The sequence below is a fragment of the Tasmannia lanceolata genome, unplaced genomic scaffold, assembly GCF_043159265.1.
Source record: "Tasmannia lanceolata isolate RefF3 unplaced genomic scaffold, GAP_Taslan_0.1 ptg000015l, whole genome shotgun sequence".
NCBI classification, from domain to species: Eukaryota; Viridiplantae; Streptophyta; class Magnoliopsida; order Canellales; family Winteraceae; genus Tasmannia; species Tasmannia lanceolata.
In genome coordinates this window covers 32,152,624-32,170,074 of record NW_027518692.1, presented here as the reverse complement: position 1 = coordinate 32,170,074, position 17,451 = coordinate 32,152,624, and the positions used below count along the sequence as shown (strand labels likewise).

General features: G+C 36.4%; 1 protein-coding gene across 1 annotated transcript; it reads right to left on the bottom strand.

Moving 5' to 3' along the window:
• Positions 1–797: 797 nt before the first annotated feature.
• Positions 798–16,894, bottom strand: LOC143846567 (putative MO25-like protein At5g47540). Its single transcript, XM_077355030.1, has 11 exons — positions 16,517–16,894; positions 11,454–11,615; positions 11,011–11,129; positions 9,718–9,792; positions 8,694–8,787; positions 7,320–7,379; positions 3,844–3,912; positions 3,484–3,582; positions 1,529–1,573; positions 1,321–1,423; positions 798–1,197 (listed from the first exon to the last, which is right to left on the bottom strand). The coding sequence occupies exons 1-11, from the start codon at positions 16,634–16,636 to the stop codon at positions 1,121–1,123; spliced, it is 1,023 nt and encodes a 340-aa protein (XP_077211145.1). The 5' UTR covers positions 16,637–16,894; the 3' UTR covers positions 798–1,120.
• Between the last annotated feature and the right edge of the window lie 557 nt (positions 16,895–17,451).

Genomic DNA, 17,451 nt, shown 5'->3' with positions numbered 1-17,451 from the left:
TAAAGGTACTACACGACAAACAAGTGGAGCGCATGTTTATCAAAACACTTGAGCGCAGAAATCATTTCCCCATTTTAATACTTCAGTATGTATAAAATGTTGATTCCATGGTCTTTTTCCAACGAGGTTCCAATGGGGGAATGTCCTACCTATTGGGGTCAACACTACTGTAGAGGCAAGTGCCACTTAGATATGGGGTAACGGTTTGGCCAAAGTGGTGAGATACTAGTCCTACCTATTGGGGGGGTCAACACTACCGTAGAGGCATGCCCCTATGATATGATATGAGGTACCGGCTTTGGCCAAAGTGGTAAGATACTACCCACACCTTTCACTTCCCCACCCCCATACGAGATAATGGCCTGGACCAATCTTATCTCCGCCACTCACAATGTGAATCCCCTCTCTCTCTCTCTCTCTCTCTCTCTCTCCGCATTGCACCTAGGGATACATTATGCAAGATTTCTGCTAAACGAGACAAGGCAAAGGAGAGGATATATGTGAAATCATGACTATTGATCTTTTAGAACTCCATGACCCAACCCCCGTCTTAGTGGAGACGAGGGTGAAGTGGCTAAAAATCAGGAAACAAAAAAACACTAATTAAAATCTGATTCACTTTTTCCTGATTTTTAGCCACTTCTCAAGTTCATCTCAATCATGCCCTCTCAAATCTCTCCTCCTCCCACTCTCCCTACGCCACACCCCTCTCTCACTACTTGGAGACACTAATTTATCATGAAAAAAAAATTCCAACAGACAAGGCCTAAAGGGCTATAAAAATCAACAGGGGGCAGTTTCTAGGAGAAACTTTAAATGGCTTAGATCATTCGATCAAAGTGTTCTTAATGGCATTTGGCCAAACCGATGGTCGCCCTTTGTAAATTGATGGAAAGTTTAACAGATTCTTAGCATGCTCGCAGAGGGCAAGCCATAAATCTATGGAAAGTTATGGTTCAGATATAAAACTTCTAATCTATAATTAAATTAAAATGACATTACACATCCGGCCGACTCTGACCTCGAGAGCGATCTCTGAGTTCTAAGGCTTTGATTTCTCTAACTACTTAGAGCTTTATCTGCCTCAAAACTGTTATTGCAAACTCTGCTACATCTCATCTCATGGGCGCTCTCTAGGTTCCAAGGCTGCGATTTCCCTGATCACCTGAGCTTTGTCCGCCTCAAACTGTTCATCCTCTGGAAGAACATGGGCAGACGATCGAATAATAAATGCAATTGCTACACTGAAAGGTTGTATAGATCTAAGACCCAGAAAAGAAAACACACAGGAGATTTTCATTTTTCATTTTCTTTTTCTACCTTTATCCATCTTGAAGTCACTGAAGAAACGAAGAAGCTTGCTTCTGTTTGCAACAAGTATGGTGACTATTTCTGGTGGCTTATTTTGATTAGCTGCAAATAGCTGATAATTAAGAGAAAGGAAGAATTACATCAAAAACCTTTAACAGATCATTAACAGAGTTATAGGACTGACGTTGAGATTGAATCAAGTGGACTTGAGTCATACCTTGAATACATGAAATGCTTCTAATTGGATGTTCTTACTTGATTCCTGTAAATGAAGGAACCCAAAAGATTCAAAACTAGGAATAAGAATTTCTTTTAAGACATGGACTAATGAATAGTTGCATTGGCAGGTCACTTAATTCAACAGAAAGCTGGATAGTATAACACAGAACAACAATACTTACATGCAGTCACATTCAAATAAATCAGTGTGTATGTCATGGGTTGTGCTAGACTGAAGGGAGCCCTTGCAAAAATAGGATGAAAGGGCGCTCCCATTGGTGGAAAGTCACTAAGTGCATTTATTGTTCATTGACTTTTACATGTTATAAATGCAGTTTGGGGACTTCCCCATTACATAATTTATATACCAGAACAATAGTAATAGTCTCAGTGACATCCAAAAACAAGTGTATTTTGCTCATTATGATTTAGCAAAGGTTAATCAGTGTCATGGAATGGTAGTCAACTTGTCAAAAAGAGACTGCAACTTGTTGAGGAGGATTGATGGATATATTTAGAAAAAGATAACATTTAATTGAAGCAAGTATTGATTTTTCAACATGTTTTTCTTTTTCTCTTTTCTCCTTCACATAGTTACATCTATTTAGCTGATCTGTTTCCTCTCTTTTTCTCCGTGTGTTTACTTTTCTAGTGTCAGCTCATTATTGTGGCTAGGTGCTGGAGTCAGAAACCAGTCTTATACCCATCTGGTATGGACTATGAGATCGAGGATCTAGCCAGCAGCATTTTGAATTGAGTCAGTTAGTTTCAGCTTTCCTACTGGGCCTTTGGCTTTGACAAAGGTTACAATTTAATGGTAATACCTCATGATTCCGGAATCAGATTTTTCTTTCCTGACTTTAGATTGGTATCAGACCTGTAATTGGAAGGACAAACCAACTTAACATATGGACTCCAATTCTACAAGAAGTTGAATTGGAGATGTTTTGGGTGTCATTAACTGTCTCCAAGTAGAAAAAAAAGTGCTTACTCGACATGATGTAAGCAGTGAATTATTTTCTCATGGTGCACTCCAAGAACATATTACCAAGCCAGGCAAGTAAAATTTCAGTTTCATGAACGAGGTCACATTATACAACACCCTTGAGACATGTCTATAGAATACATCAATGGACCTAGTAATGTGCTACAAACCTACAAATATAATTCTTAAGCATCCTTTCTCATCTTGGAATCATAAGTCACCAACCAAATTCCCGGAGTGGAGGAGACACACTGCCAACACCAAAATCAGGGATCTCGTTTGGCTGATTCACCCAGATTACCCACAGGAGTAGATCTGCGAATGTGTTGGCCGACGGCTTGGCCAAAAGGGAGTGGAATTGGACCAACAAAGGGTCATCTCGTCCGATCTGGTCAGACCAGCCTCTATTTGACTTTCAGGAATTTCAATTTTTCCTCATTGGGAGACTTTAATGTCATCATCTCTATTCTAATTCAGTGTCTCTGGTTGTACTCCCTAAGGTGACTCCTTGTCCCCATGCTGTACTCTTTATTCTGGGTTATTAATAAAATTGTTACCTCTTAAAAAAAACACCAAAAGCATATCTAGGAAAGCATATCTGGGCTCTGGAGATTATGATATTAAAAGCATTGCATAAGCTAGGTTTTGTTTCCGGACACTTTCCTGCTGGTTTTAGCTTTTTAATAAATTTTGCCTTCTTTCAAAAAGAAAATTAAATGAATAAATAAAAATGTAACACTGAGTTACATTATTTTCTACATTTTGCAACAGTAAAGGATGGGAAAGGAAAAGAATATAGCACCCTGGTATATCTATTAGTTACCTTATGAAAATTTAGTACCCCAGAGAAAAAAATCAAATATAAAGTCAAACTATGTTGAAGATTTGAACACATGGTAGGAAATCATGTAAAGATAAATAGAGAAACGCAACCATTCAAAAAAAAAGATATATAGAGAAACGCATACCCTGAGAAGATTCATTAGGATCCTTAAGTTATCTTTTGAGCTCACATAGCGCACCATGACAGCGGAGTTTGAACGATCTAGTAACATATCTCCCAAAAGCTGAAATAGAAATACAAAATCTGTAAAAACTAAAAAGGGGTTACGTGAGCAACTCTTTTTTTTTTTTTTTTTTTTTTTTTGAATATTATTACGTGAGCAACTCTTCTGGGTAAAGACTTAAAACCACAAAAGAACCTTGGGGCTACATGGCGAAGATCCTATTTGGAAGCTAATTCAAAAAGAAAAGATTATCTATTATTCTCTTATGGAGATTATCTATTATTCTTTTATGAAAAAAAAAATCTAGAACACCAAAGTTACCTTGACAGCCTGCCTTCTCGTGATGTAATTGGGAGATTCCAGAAGCTTTGAGTTATATTCAGCAAAGAACTAGAACCAGAAGAAATGGATAGGAAATGATTATGAACTAACAGCGATTAGTCAATCCAAAATATCATTATGTTGAAAAAACATTATAATTTTGAAATGAAAATGTGGAAGTTCTAGCACAAGTATGCCAATGCAACATGTGATACAGCAAGATTTTCTAATGCACATAACTTGAAATAGCAATGAAATATACTATGATACCAGGAACTTTTACATGCCTGGAATATCAGCATCCATAAAGTATGATACTGATGTGGTTATAGGATATGGATGAACGCTTACCAAAAATGAATATGGATTAGATGTAAGATCTTCTGTGGGCTCATTAGTCTTAGATCAACGGTCTAGATTGATGAATGAGATTAAGTGTGAAATTACTAGAGTTGCACATTGACCAAAGTGATCAGTAAGGGATATAAGAGTAATCGGTGCATCTCATCCTTATTGAGACATGAATGATTAGCGTAGCCCTAAGTTCAACTACATCATGATTAGTAGTTGGTTAAGTTGATCACAGTTCTATTATGGGTGGAACTCTAAGAGATCCTTTTTTATAAATATTGGGGCTGGATGGTCCCTGCTGCCATTTAACTAACTATAAGGAGATCTTCCCCATCAGAGATCAGGTCGCCTAGAGAGGCAGGAGAAGGTCCAACCCAGACCGATCTCCATTACGGCCGATCGAGATAAGTTCTTATTCCTCCTTTTAGAGAGATCTTTGATGTTGTATTGATTAGATCAATCGTTTATATGATCATGGTACATTCTATATGTATGTTTTGAATACCATTATCCCAGTTTTACATCAGATACATACGCAGCCATCCTACTGTGATCGAATTATTTAGAACACATATTACATCCTATAATATACAATACATAATATAATTTTATTTGTGGATTATAATATATACACAGAAGAATGTAACATACATAATAAAGAATTGAATAGCATGTATCTTAGTGTCTTTGAATATTTTGTCCACTCTGACTATTTTGTTTGATCTATTTCGACTTTTTCTTAAATAAATAAACATCACTAGAACTATTCAAAAAATAAACATCACTAGAGTTCCCATCAGCCTCAAGGAACCACTACCTGTATCCATACGAAGTTTTTGGGAACTGCCGAATAACATCAGCATTTATGTATTTTTATCAAGATATTGTCAGTGATACAAGAATTATCTTTTTCTCCTTTAATTTTAGCAACATCTCTGACATTCAGAGCGGTTGAAACTTCATTGGTGAGGTTGAGGTGTTATGTTTATTAGGGCAAAGTCTCTCATGATGAGGTTTTTGATATAGGACCTTGAGGGATGGATAAAAAAGCGGAATAGGGCAAGGGTGTAGAAGAAATAGGCAGTTTTATTGGACTGAAGGACGAGATGTTGGGGTTTAAGAAATAGGATAGGAGAAAGGGAATGAACAAGGAACAAGTGGCTCATGTGTGGGTTGCAAATTTTTTAGCAAATGTTGCTAAACTACGATTGGCTGAGTGGTAGAGAATGAAGAAAAGAGAGTTCAGTATAAGAAGTAACCAGGATTTGATGGGAAAATGTGTGTTAGGCTTTAGGAAATCAGATTTAGGTATACCATAGCAAGGAAGCAGGATTCTTCCCTGGGAGCCTTCGATTCCCGCTTTTGATTCCCGTTTCGATTCCCGCTTTAGATTCCCGCTCTGGCAATCTTGAGCAGGATTCTTCCCTGGGAGCCTTCGATTCGCGCTTTCAATTCCCGTTTCGATTCTCACTTTCGATTCCCGCTCTGGCAACCTTGTACCATAGTTCCATCACCCACTACCTAGATACCATTTGCACATTCCATTCCACACCTTCTAAATCATATCCCTAAATACTACGCTAAGAGAGATAGTGTCAGGGTCGAGTACTTCATTTTGCATATCAAGGAGGTAAAACAAGAGGTGTTAAACCGACTGCGAACAAGTACCGAGAGGTAAGAGGTGGCAGCCCGATCAGTATAAGAGAGATCACTTCAATAGCTGGGGCCTTAGTGACGACAGTTTGTCGATATGACTGATTCGTGCTTGGAGCCGTTCACCATCACTTCGTTACAATCACGAGACTACGATATGGATATTCGGAGATATCTCGTTAGTTTGCAAAGGCGTTGTCTGATCAACTATTTGTGGATGGATGCTGTGCCACTACGATAACTTCGTGAGGAGGGGTTTCTTCAGCATATGGTAGACTTTTACTCGATGAAGTAAAAGTCTAGTGACGACAGTTTGTCGATATGACTGACTTCGTGAGGAAAGATCACTTCTATAGATGGGGCCCTAGTGACGACAGTTTGTCGATATGACTGATTGGTGCTTGGAGCCGTTCACCATCACTTCGTTACAGTCACGAGACTACGATATGGATATTCGGAGATATCTCGTTAGCTTGCAAAGGCGTTGTCTGATCGACTATTCGTGGATGGATGCTGTGCCACTACGATGACTTCGTGAGGAGGGGTTTCTTCAGCATATGGTAGACTTTTACTCGATGGAGTCGAGTTCTTCCCACATGGTGAGGAACTGATATGATTCAGTCACCTTAGCTGTTAGATTTAGTTTTTTCTCTATTGGACATGTTCTTTTTCTTTTAGGTAGTGTTTTATTTGATTTATTAGCATTTTTATTTAGCCTAGATGTGGGGATGTCCACATCAGCCTAAGGTCCATCATATCCCTTTTCCCATGGGGACCGTTATTAAAACCATAGTTTAAAATATTTTACCCATGGCCCACTTAACTTATTTCTTATTGGCTCATCCCTGACATTACACACCAAATCACATAAAAATGATATATAGAAATCCAACTTTCAAGGGATTCACTTGCAAAAGCAACAACTCAAGCCATAGAAACTAAAAAGGGGGTGCCTCATGCCTACGCAACAATTTGCCAAGAGATAAATCATACATGCATGCTAGTTGTTCTTGCATCATTTCTTTTGTTTTGAAGGCTATACTTGTAATTTTGCTTATTTTACACCATATTTATACCAGTGACATGTCAGAACTTTCTTATTCTGAAAGGATGCCCAACTTTACGCCATATTAGAGCCACTCTTGGGACGTGTGGACCTTCCCATGGTGCCCATAAAGTAAATGTTGGGGTACAAGCTGACTTGATTTATTCTCCTCTTTCCTATTATGTCTTTATCCTTTTGTCTATTGATCTCTCTCTTCACAAACTCCTATGCTAATAAAAGACCCTAGTTGTAGCATTTTTTTTAAATGGTAACTTAGTTGTAGCTCAACTGATCCAAATTGAGTCTCAATCATCCTAAAATAATAAATAGAATCTTATCTTTCTGATTACCTGCAACAATACTCACTACTCTAACCTGTTACATCTAATGACCATTCTATATCAATAACGGAAATAGAAATACTTACCCAGTCATAATTTTTTGTAAGGAACTCAGCAACCGTTGATTTATGCCTCGTCAAAAGCTCCTGCAATATAATGAGGCAGTGGCATGTTAGCGTGCTTTGTACATGTCAGCACACAAAAGAAATGTAATGATTGCAATAGGTTCGTTCAGTAGCCAATAAAATCTCCTGGAATAGGATTGGATGAATGATTAAATGTCCTTCGAATAAATAGTAGAAATTGGTATGCTTACTTAGTGGAAATCCACCAGTATTTAGAAGCAATAAAAAAGTCTTTCTTAGCAGTGCGAAACCCGAGAATTGGTAAATAATATGAGCTAAAAGTTACAATACCATGAAAGAGCACAAGACCATAAAGAGAATATGACCAACACTGAAATATACTGTAGAAAATATGACGAGTCAAAATTGCATATAGCAATAGCAAAACTGAATGGGAAGTTCTTTGTTAAGGTTTAGAGGATTGCAACATCATGTAGTCTCTAAACCATAGTTGAGTGCAGGGAGCGGTAGCAGGAAGCGAAAAGCTCTAAAGAAAGTACAAAGGAAACATGTGAGAAACGTCATTGAAAGTCGGAATGAAGGGGGCAATAAGCCTCACTGGAAGCGAACAAGAAGTATATAGAACAAGTGCGGTTATAGCAAGTTAGGGAGGAAGGGTTGACATAGGTAAGGATTACAAGTAGTGAAAAAACTTCACGACTGATTGAACTTACAACTTTTAGGGATTTATAGCTTCACATGTTTTATTCATGTAACTTTTTTGAAAAAGGTTCCACATAGGCTTCATTTGAAACATGAAATGATTTTTAAAGCTTTAAATATGTTCCTTCGACATTATCAAATGGAGAAAATACTCTTGTAGGAAAAAAATCACCAAAATAAGAAGCGTAATCTTAATTAAGAGAAAACTCGTGGGAAAATTGGGAAGGCAAGAAGAACTTAGCTTCCGAAGCAAGTTTCTAGGGAAGCGAGCTTCCTATCCTGCTAGGAAGTTTCCAGTTTATAACCAACTTGGGAGGAGCACTCGGCAGCCCACATGTTACAAGATAGGGTCAAGTTTCAAACGCAGCATTTATGTTTATTCTAAATGAACACTTTGGAAAAATTCTAAGATAACCCCAAAAATGAAATAGTTGTGGAAGAGATCCAAAAAAGAACCTCGGGTGTAGGTCAGTGTGCTGGAAGTTTACATAGTTGTTTCAGCATATAATATTGTGTCACATACAACAACATCAAAGTACTTGAGGCAGTCTAAAAGAGTTGCGGAAAACCAAATGAAAATATCAAGGCTAACCCATTAAATCAGGGAGCAATAATTGTATCCAGTATAACCATTCAAAAAATAATAATAACAAATGTATCAGTATACTTGACCTTAAATGTTGCTGCAGCATCTGAAGCAATGTCAAAATTTGGGAGTTGTATGAAACCGAAGAACTTCTTCATGTGATCCGATTCCAAGACATACCTGTCGCATGAACAGCATAAGCTTACTAGTTTATAAATTTTGAGCACTTTGATATACGGTACTTTCTTAAAGACACACCATTTCAAATCTGTTCCCAAGAATGACTCCCAAGTTGCTTGATATTGGAAATGACATGAACCATTTGGGCATGAACAATAATGCATATAACAGTAAAAGATATGGCATTGAATGTGCAAATAATGCCCTAGCAAGTGAATATGTGCACCTCTCTCTAAGCTCTTATCAATTAATTAAATGTAAAAATTTGCCATTCAGATTTTCCTGACACCAAATAGTATTTTAGGAACCATGACATTGAAACAACCACAATGATACATCATAAAATTAAAAAATATTACTTTATAGTAGGAACCACAATTGGGCAAGATAGTGTAATGATGCAAGAGAATGATCCACCACGAAAACCTCAAAGTCAAATGTTGACTCTTTTCGTCGTAAAATATTATAATTATGTCTGACAAACAACAATCAAGATCCTATCCAAGCAAGAGTTTGAGAAAATGGGAATCCAATTGCAAGTCGGCATCCATCGATTGCTAGAATATGTTATTCTAGAAATTAGACTTAGCAAAGAGTTGCTCATTTCTTTGAAGCATATTATGAGAAATTCCAATGATAGAGAATTTTTTAGCTACAGAGGGAGTCCATAGAGGGGTTTTTGTATCAGGAACCTTTTCATCTTTTGCAGTAGCTCTAGTACTTAGACTTCTGTTGTGTATGCTGTTTTCTTCAATATTCATACTTATGTATGGAATCAACTCGACCCCAGGTTTTATTTTCAATTTTTGTTCTCTAACCTAATTATCACATGGTCACCTTTCAAAAAAACAAAACAAAAAATCATTCACTTGTTAGCCTCTAAATGTTTTCAAGCAACATAATATTAAGTAAACAACTAACAAACCTTACCTTGCTATAGTCTGATGGCGTATGCATTCCCTCAGCATTGCACCATAATGTAATGCTATGTCCATGTCTTCATAACTAAACAAAAGAAATTGTAAAAAGTTGACATGTCATGAGAAATATATATAATTTTGTGACTGTCAAGAATAACTAGCTCAAAAAGAAAACAAGTTAACAATCTAACCTAATGTTCTCAGACAGGTGTCACATATCAGTATAAGAAAACATAAAATCCTAAACTTTAAAGAAAATCATGGGATTTAATTAATCATAAGAAATTAATAAGTTTTTAGACTCTCGCAGGTAGGGGTGTCAATGGACCTAGGTAGTCCGATGGATAGTCCGAATCCGAACCTTAATAGATAGGATCTAGGCACATTAGAAGGATCCATGGACATATTTTGGATCCTCTTCGTAAGATCCGAAAAATTTCGGATCATGATCAAGACATGGCAAAAAAATCTGATGGACAGTCACGATCCGAAGTCCTTCTACTAAAATACCTCAAAATATTTCTTATATTAAGTCTTAAGGAGGGGTATTTTCATAAAAATGAACTAAATATTGCTTCGCTTACGACTTTCCACTTCCCCCCTTTTCCAGACATCTTTTTCTCTTCCTTTCCTCAATCAGTTTTTCCTCCTGTAAACTTGCCACTCACCCTCGACAAGGATTAGTTACTAGAAAGTTTTATCGTCATGCACCCTCGAACATTGGAGTTCTTTTCAACAATAAAAAATCCTATTCTTCATCAAAATCATGGGTTGTTATAGATAGTGACTATTTCTTTTCTGATTTGAGGAAGTTTTGGAGTTCATTTCAAATGAAGAAAGTTGAGAATTTTTTGTTGATTTGTAAGTAGGACCTACTAGGACACTCCGATGGACAGTCCAATTTGAAATGGATCGTGACCGGGACACAAGAAGTAGGATCCGAAGAACATTCCGAATCCGATCCGATCTATAAGGGATTTGAATGGATCGTGACTAAGACATAGGTGGATCCGATCCGAAGTGGATCCGTTGACAACTTGACTCGCAGGCTCTGGGATTTTGAATCATCGTTATCTCGTATTACAGGAATCAGAACATGCAGTGCAGAAAAGAAAACTACAGAAACTACTTACAATTTTTATTTATTTTTGAATGGTGAAACTACTTACAAAATATTAATAAGAAAATCAACTAAAAACTGAGCAGCTAACAAGCGTAGCCAAATACTAACTGAAATAGACAGAGGAATCATCCCAAAATATAAGCCCATCATATCTCCAAAGATCAACAATGAATAGCTCACCCTGATATCAAGTGATCCATAAGATCTTTGTTTTCTTCCAAGTAATCAGAAGAAATCAACCGTGAATGAACTTGTTGCCTTTGCAAATTGGCAACAACTTGAGTTGCATCTTTACGAGCCTACAAGAGATCATGATCCTCGTCATGAAAAACATCAACAAGAAGAGCAAGCAGACTTAACAGAAAGCAGAGAATTATGTAATTTAAATATTCCTATTCAACCAAATCTAATAAAAGCCTTCCTATTGAAAGCATGGATATTCAAAATATCTGAAGTTGAATTATTAATGAATCATCCAAAACTTACTCAACTCAACTCAAAAAAAGAAGAAAACTTAAAACTACAAAAAATATAAACAAAAAAGAAGAAAGATTACATTCAACATTTATTTCAATTGTATCATCTGAACTTATAACACAACCAGAAAATTTGTCTCTACTTACCTCCAAGTTCAATTTTGGAAGACAAATGATTAGGAGACGTAGTGTGTTTTGTTTAAAGAACTCCTGGGTCAATTGTGCACAAGCTTCTGAAACTGGCTCTGATTCACTGTTGCCATAAAGAATGCACTTCAACTCCCGGATGAGTTTACCTAATTCTGCCATCTGTTGAAGAGTGGAAATGTGAAGAAAAAGCATTCTAAACTGGAATTTAACATAAATTAGCCTGAAAGGAAGTGAAAACATGTCTTTTACATGTACAAATTCTAATATGCTCACATTCATTTACAAATAAACAGGAATAAAAATAGAGTACGGCCTTCTAAGAGGCCAAAGATGGTTACATCACCACAGAAATAAATATGGTCACATCTGGTTATGATCCAATCATTATTCACAACTAACATCACGAAAACAAAACCCATTCCTCTAACGAATGGATGAGGTAATAATGTCTAGCAATATCTTATAAAATGAGTCAAACTATGATAGAGGTTATAGAGAGAGTGTTGCAAGAAACTCAAATTAGAAAATGCAGCAATGAAATAGATTTTCAAAGAATGGTGCCATCTAACAGATATGGTGATCAATAACATGTTAAGAAATTGGGGACCAGAATCAACAGCTTAAAAATTATGGAGTTTTTAATCGATAATATAGTGATAAATGCGTGGGCACATTGCAGAATTTAATAACCATTGGGAAGCCAAGAAAAAAAAAAAAAAACTCATGTTCCAACACATCATTTAATGAACTTCAAATATTAAGCTTAAGTACCTAACCAAACTAGGAAATACCATAAACTTCTAGTTCAACCCCTTAACTTCTTATAAGCAATTGAATTGAATCTAGCTTTGAAATTATGGAGTTTTTAATCAATAATATAGATATAAATGGGTGTGCACAATGCAGAATTTATTCTTTTCAAAGAAACTGAATTGAATCTTGCTTTGAAAAGAATAAAAATCATATTTTTCCTTTAATCAAGTGCAATTCAGGCTAATTTTCTTTTCACTTTTGTTTGTGTGTTGTTCTAGACAATCTCGATTGGGACCATATATATCTATCTATAAAATATACTAAGCACGTAACTTTCCAAGTATCATTCATATTTTCCAAGAAAATTTTTTCTCCAAAAAAATTTTCCCGTACAAATTTGGTTATTCCCACATTCCCTCCCTACATTCCCACTTCCTAATTTGTTTTGATGTTTAAACTTTTTCCTTGATATATACGTATCCTATTTCCCACGTCTCCCTCTCTATCCCTACTAAATCAGCAGCTCTAATTTGTGCTATTTAACCATCTCTCTCCCTATTAAATGGGTAACTAATCCGTGTGATTTAATTCCCTCTTTTCTATTAGAAATCCTATGAATTTGGTTTAGCAGGGAGTGAATCTATGATTTAGCGGACACTTTGAATTTATTGCTGACACACGTGCCGCACCGGGTCCAACACGACACGCGTGTCCACACGTGTCGAGAACCCTTTGGACACTTTAAATGTATTGCTAGGAGTGTTAGAGTTGATGTGGGTGTGTTGACACATATTTGTGTAATAATCAATAATTTCATGTGTATGTAAATGTCATCATTTCTAGACTTTTACCTAAGTCGGGCAATTCATATCCGTGTCAAAACTCGACACGAATTCATATCGACAAATTATGATTATATATTCTTTCTATTTAAGCCGTGTCCCATATTCTAAATTTTGGGAGTTTGCCGACACTCCGTGTGTCAGTGTCCACAAATCATAGGAGTGAACTAATATCATTAAAAAAAAAGCATGGAGTGAACTAGGTTTGGTAGATTTCTTTGGAGATTTTGTTGGCTTTTTGAGGAGTAAAAAGAGTCCATTATAGGAAAAATTTTGCTAAGAAATTTCTGTTTAACCAAACTCGAAAAGACTACAAAATCTCCAAAGAAACCATCCAAACCTAGCTCTCTCTCTCTCTCTCTCTCTCTCTCTCTCTCTCTCTCTCTCTCTCTCTCTCTCTCTCCCCAACCAAATTTTTAGGGATTTTAATTGAAAGAAAAGAGGTAATTAAATCACACGAATTACTTACCCATTTAATAGGGAGACAGCAAAAAATTTTATACAGTGGACTCTTTTTACACCTCATGCTTAGCATGGGATGGGCCTGTTTCGATATGCTAGGACCTGCTATTTTACAACCATGAGTGGGCCCGCTTTCCTCTCAAATCCTTGCCTAGGATGAGGCCCCCCATTTTAAGCAATGTTTTGGTACTATGCTCCCTCCAACTTCACTCAAACCACACAACGGGTGGGCCCACTATTTTACATCATGTTTCGATGTCATAGGTCCCACAATCTCCACCAGGCCCATATTTAGCGTGGGGCCTATCATCTTACACCATGTTTTGATTAGCATTGGGGGCCAATATTTTACACACACACACATGCACGCACACATCATACAAAAATCTCCACCATAATAATTAAAACAAACCAATAGCAGAGAAAGGGTTAGAAAGAACTCTAAAACAGCCAATTTAGCGCAACAAGACCAAGCCATCTAACAGATATGGTGATCAATAACATCTTAAGAAACTGGGGACCAGAATCAACAGCTTAAAATTATGGAGTTTTAAATCGATAATATAGAGATAAATGGGTCTGCACATTGCAGAATTTAATAACCATTGGGAAGCCCATAAGAGAAAAAAAACTCATGTTCCAACACATTATTTGATGAAGTTCAAACACTAAGCTTAAGTGCCTAACCAAACTAGGAAATACCATAAACCTCTAGTTGAACCCCTTGACCTCTTATAAGCAATTGAATTGAATCTAGCTTTGAAAATTATGGAGTTTTTAGTCAATAATATAGATATAAATGGGTGTGCACATTGAAGAATTTATTCTTTTCAAAGAAATTGAATTGAATCTAGCTTTGAAAAGAATAAAAATCATATTTTTCCTTTAATCAAGTGCAATTCAGCCTAATTTTCTTTTCACTTTTGTTTGTGTGTTGTTCTTGACCATCTTGATTGGCACCATATGTATATATAGATATATACACACACATCTATCTGTCTGTCTGTCTGTCTATCTATCTATCTATCTATAATATCTATAAGATATACTAAGCACGTGAGACGAACCCAACTAGTGTCAGGATTAGACTTAGTCAATTTGAGCCGGGTAGATCCTTTAACCTTCTTCATGAAAATTTTCTAAAGGATTCATTAGCCAACCCCAACTAGTTTGGGACAAAGGCTTAGTTAAGTTGAGTTGTTGAATATCCTAAGCACGTAACTTTCCAAGTGTCAATCGTCTTTTCCAAGAAAAGTTTTTCTCGGAAAAAAATTATCCCCTACAAATTTGGTTATTCCCGCCCTACATTCCCGCTTCCTAATTTGTTTTGGTGTTTAACTTTTTCCTTGCTATATACGTTTCCCGCGTCTCCCTCTCTATCCCTACTAAATTGGCAGCTAATTTGTGCCATTTAACCTTCTCTCTCCCTATCAAATGGGTAACTAATTCGTGTGATTTAATTCCCTCTTTTCTTTCAATTAGAAACCCTATGAATTTGGTTTAGCAGGGAGTGAATTAGGTTTGGTAAATTTATTTGGAGATTTTGTTGGCTTTTTTAGGAGTAAAAAGAGTCCATTATAGGAAAAAAATTGCTAAGAAATTTCCGTTTAACCAAACTCAAAACGCCTACAAAATCTCCAACGAAATCATCCAAACCTAGCTCTCTCTCTCTCTCTCTCTCCAAATTTTTAGGGATTCGAATTGAAAGAAAAGAGGGGATTACATCACACGGATTAGTTACCCATTTAATAGGGAGAGAACAAAATTTTTTATATGTGGACTCTTTTTACACCTCATGTATAGCATGGGATGGCCCGTTTCGATATGCTAGGGCTTGCTATTTTACACCCATTAGTGGGCCTACTTTCCTCTCAAATCCTTGCCTAGAATGAGGCCCGCCATTTTAAGCAATGTTTTCGTAGTATGATATCTCCAACTTCACTCAAACCAAGCATTTGGATGTGTGTGTGTGTGGGGGGGGGGGGGGGGGGGGGAGGTATTATCTTACACCGTGTTTTGATTAGTATTAGGGGCCAATATTTTACACCCATGCATAGCAAGAATGCTAGTGTATATATAGACACACACAAGCGCACACGCACACACACACACACACACATCATCATCATCATCCAGGCTTCTCAGTCCCTATTGCTTCAATATCAAGAAACATTTAGATTTCCAATACAAGAAATGACAATTATCACTGGTGCTAAAAATGGAAGTAATCATGAAAATACACGGAAACCATGACAGAATTGAAGTCATACATTTAATATTATATATACTATAGCAAAAAATGAAAAATAAAGGCAGTAGGATCTTTGCTTAATTTCTGTGATTTTCTTTGATCTCGGAAGCAAAAGCTGAACTGAAACACTATAATTACAATTTACCACTTTCCTCAGCCCTATGGTTTTCAATTCGCACAAAAAAATCACCCAAAAAAACCCTAAAAATCGATAGAAATCCAGCAATTCCATTCCACTGGAGATCCAAAATCGATCAAAACCGCACAAACCGACCGAATTCTGAATCAAGATATGATCATAAATAAATAACTGAAAACAAGTCCCTAAGGCCATATTTGGTTTGCAAGAAATTTCGGGAAAATTTTGGAAAGGAAAAAAATTCTAAAATTTCCTACCTTTTTTTTTTTGAATGGTATCCTACTTATTTTACACACAAAAAAGATAACATTAACTAGTCCTGTTCAATTTTTATTTAGAGGGACCTACAATTTATGATGATATCACTCTAGATTAACCATAATCATATCATTTTCCTCTAAATTGCCAAAGAGAAAAAAAATTTCTTTTATAAATGTTCTTCTTTCAATCCAAACAGGGCCTAAATAGAATCAAAATCCACGTAAAAAAACCTAAAAATCGATAGAATTCCATCAATTCCATTCCACTGGGGATCCAAAATCGAACAACCCCAAATAATCATAAATTTTTATTATTTTTTTTAAAGTACTAAAATAGAATCCAAATCTTTCACCTTTTCTTCTCTTTTAGCCTCTTTAGAATTCGAATTGAGGTCTGCATAGATAAGTAATTCGCGCATCAACCGTACGAGCTCGGCCGGAGTTCTCGGCTTCGATTTGAAGAGGCCCTTCATTTTCTTTGGCCGGAAAAACAGCCTCCACGGGAGATGGGAACACAAAGCTGCTAGGGTTAGGGTTTTTTTTTTTGTTCCCTTACCTCAAATCTAGGGTTTTTCTCTCTCCTAGGGTTTCAGACGGAGGGGAAATGGATTCGAAATTGGGATAAAACCGGCCATAGAAAGAGAATTTCAGAAGAAGAAGAAGAAGAAAAACTCTTATCATAAAATGCCAAAAGAGTTTTTTGTACTTGGATTGAAATTTCCTTATTATCTTTTCTCGTTTCAAAATTTGTGGACGTCTTTAATCTTGGACGATAGACTTATAACACGTGTCGAAGATCTATACCGTTCGTTGTATTTGTGCCGTTGTGGCTCTGTCACAGCCGCATACATCGAATAATCTTAGGGGACGGTTAGGATTGTTTTTGAAGGGTTTGGATCTTATATGTGTCTGACACGTGTAGGACATTGATTTTGAGTCTAGATACTAACCTACATAAAAGGATTGTTTTTTTTTTTTTCCAACCTTATTTAATGCAAACAAAATCTTATAAAATCAAAGTTTTATTTACGCTAGATTTTTATTTGTCTAAAATAGTTGTAGAGAAATGATAATTCCACCCACTTTTCAAGCATTTCAACCTCTCCCTTCTTTAAAATGGCTTCATTTTATACAGAAAAGATTAAGAAAAGGGTGCATTCATTTTTAGAAAAAGACAAGCTAAATGGGGTGAGTTATCATTTCCTATATTTCTATTCGATTTTAGAGATATTGTTGACATGACTTAGGGTGTGTCCGGTTGCTTTAGAACCCTGGGAAAGGAAAGTGA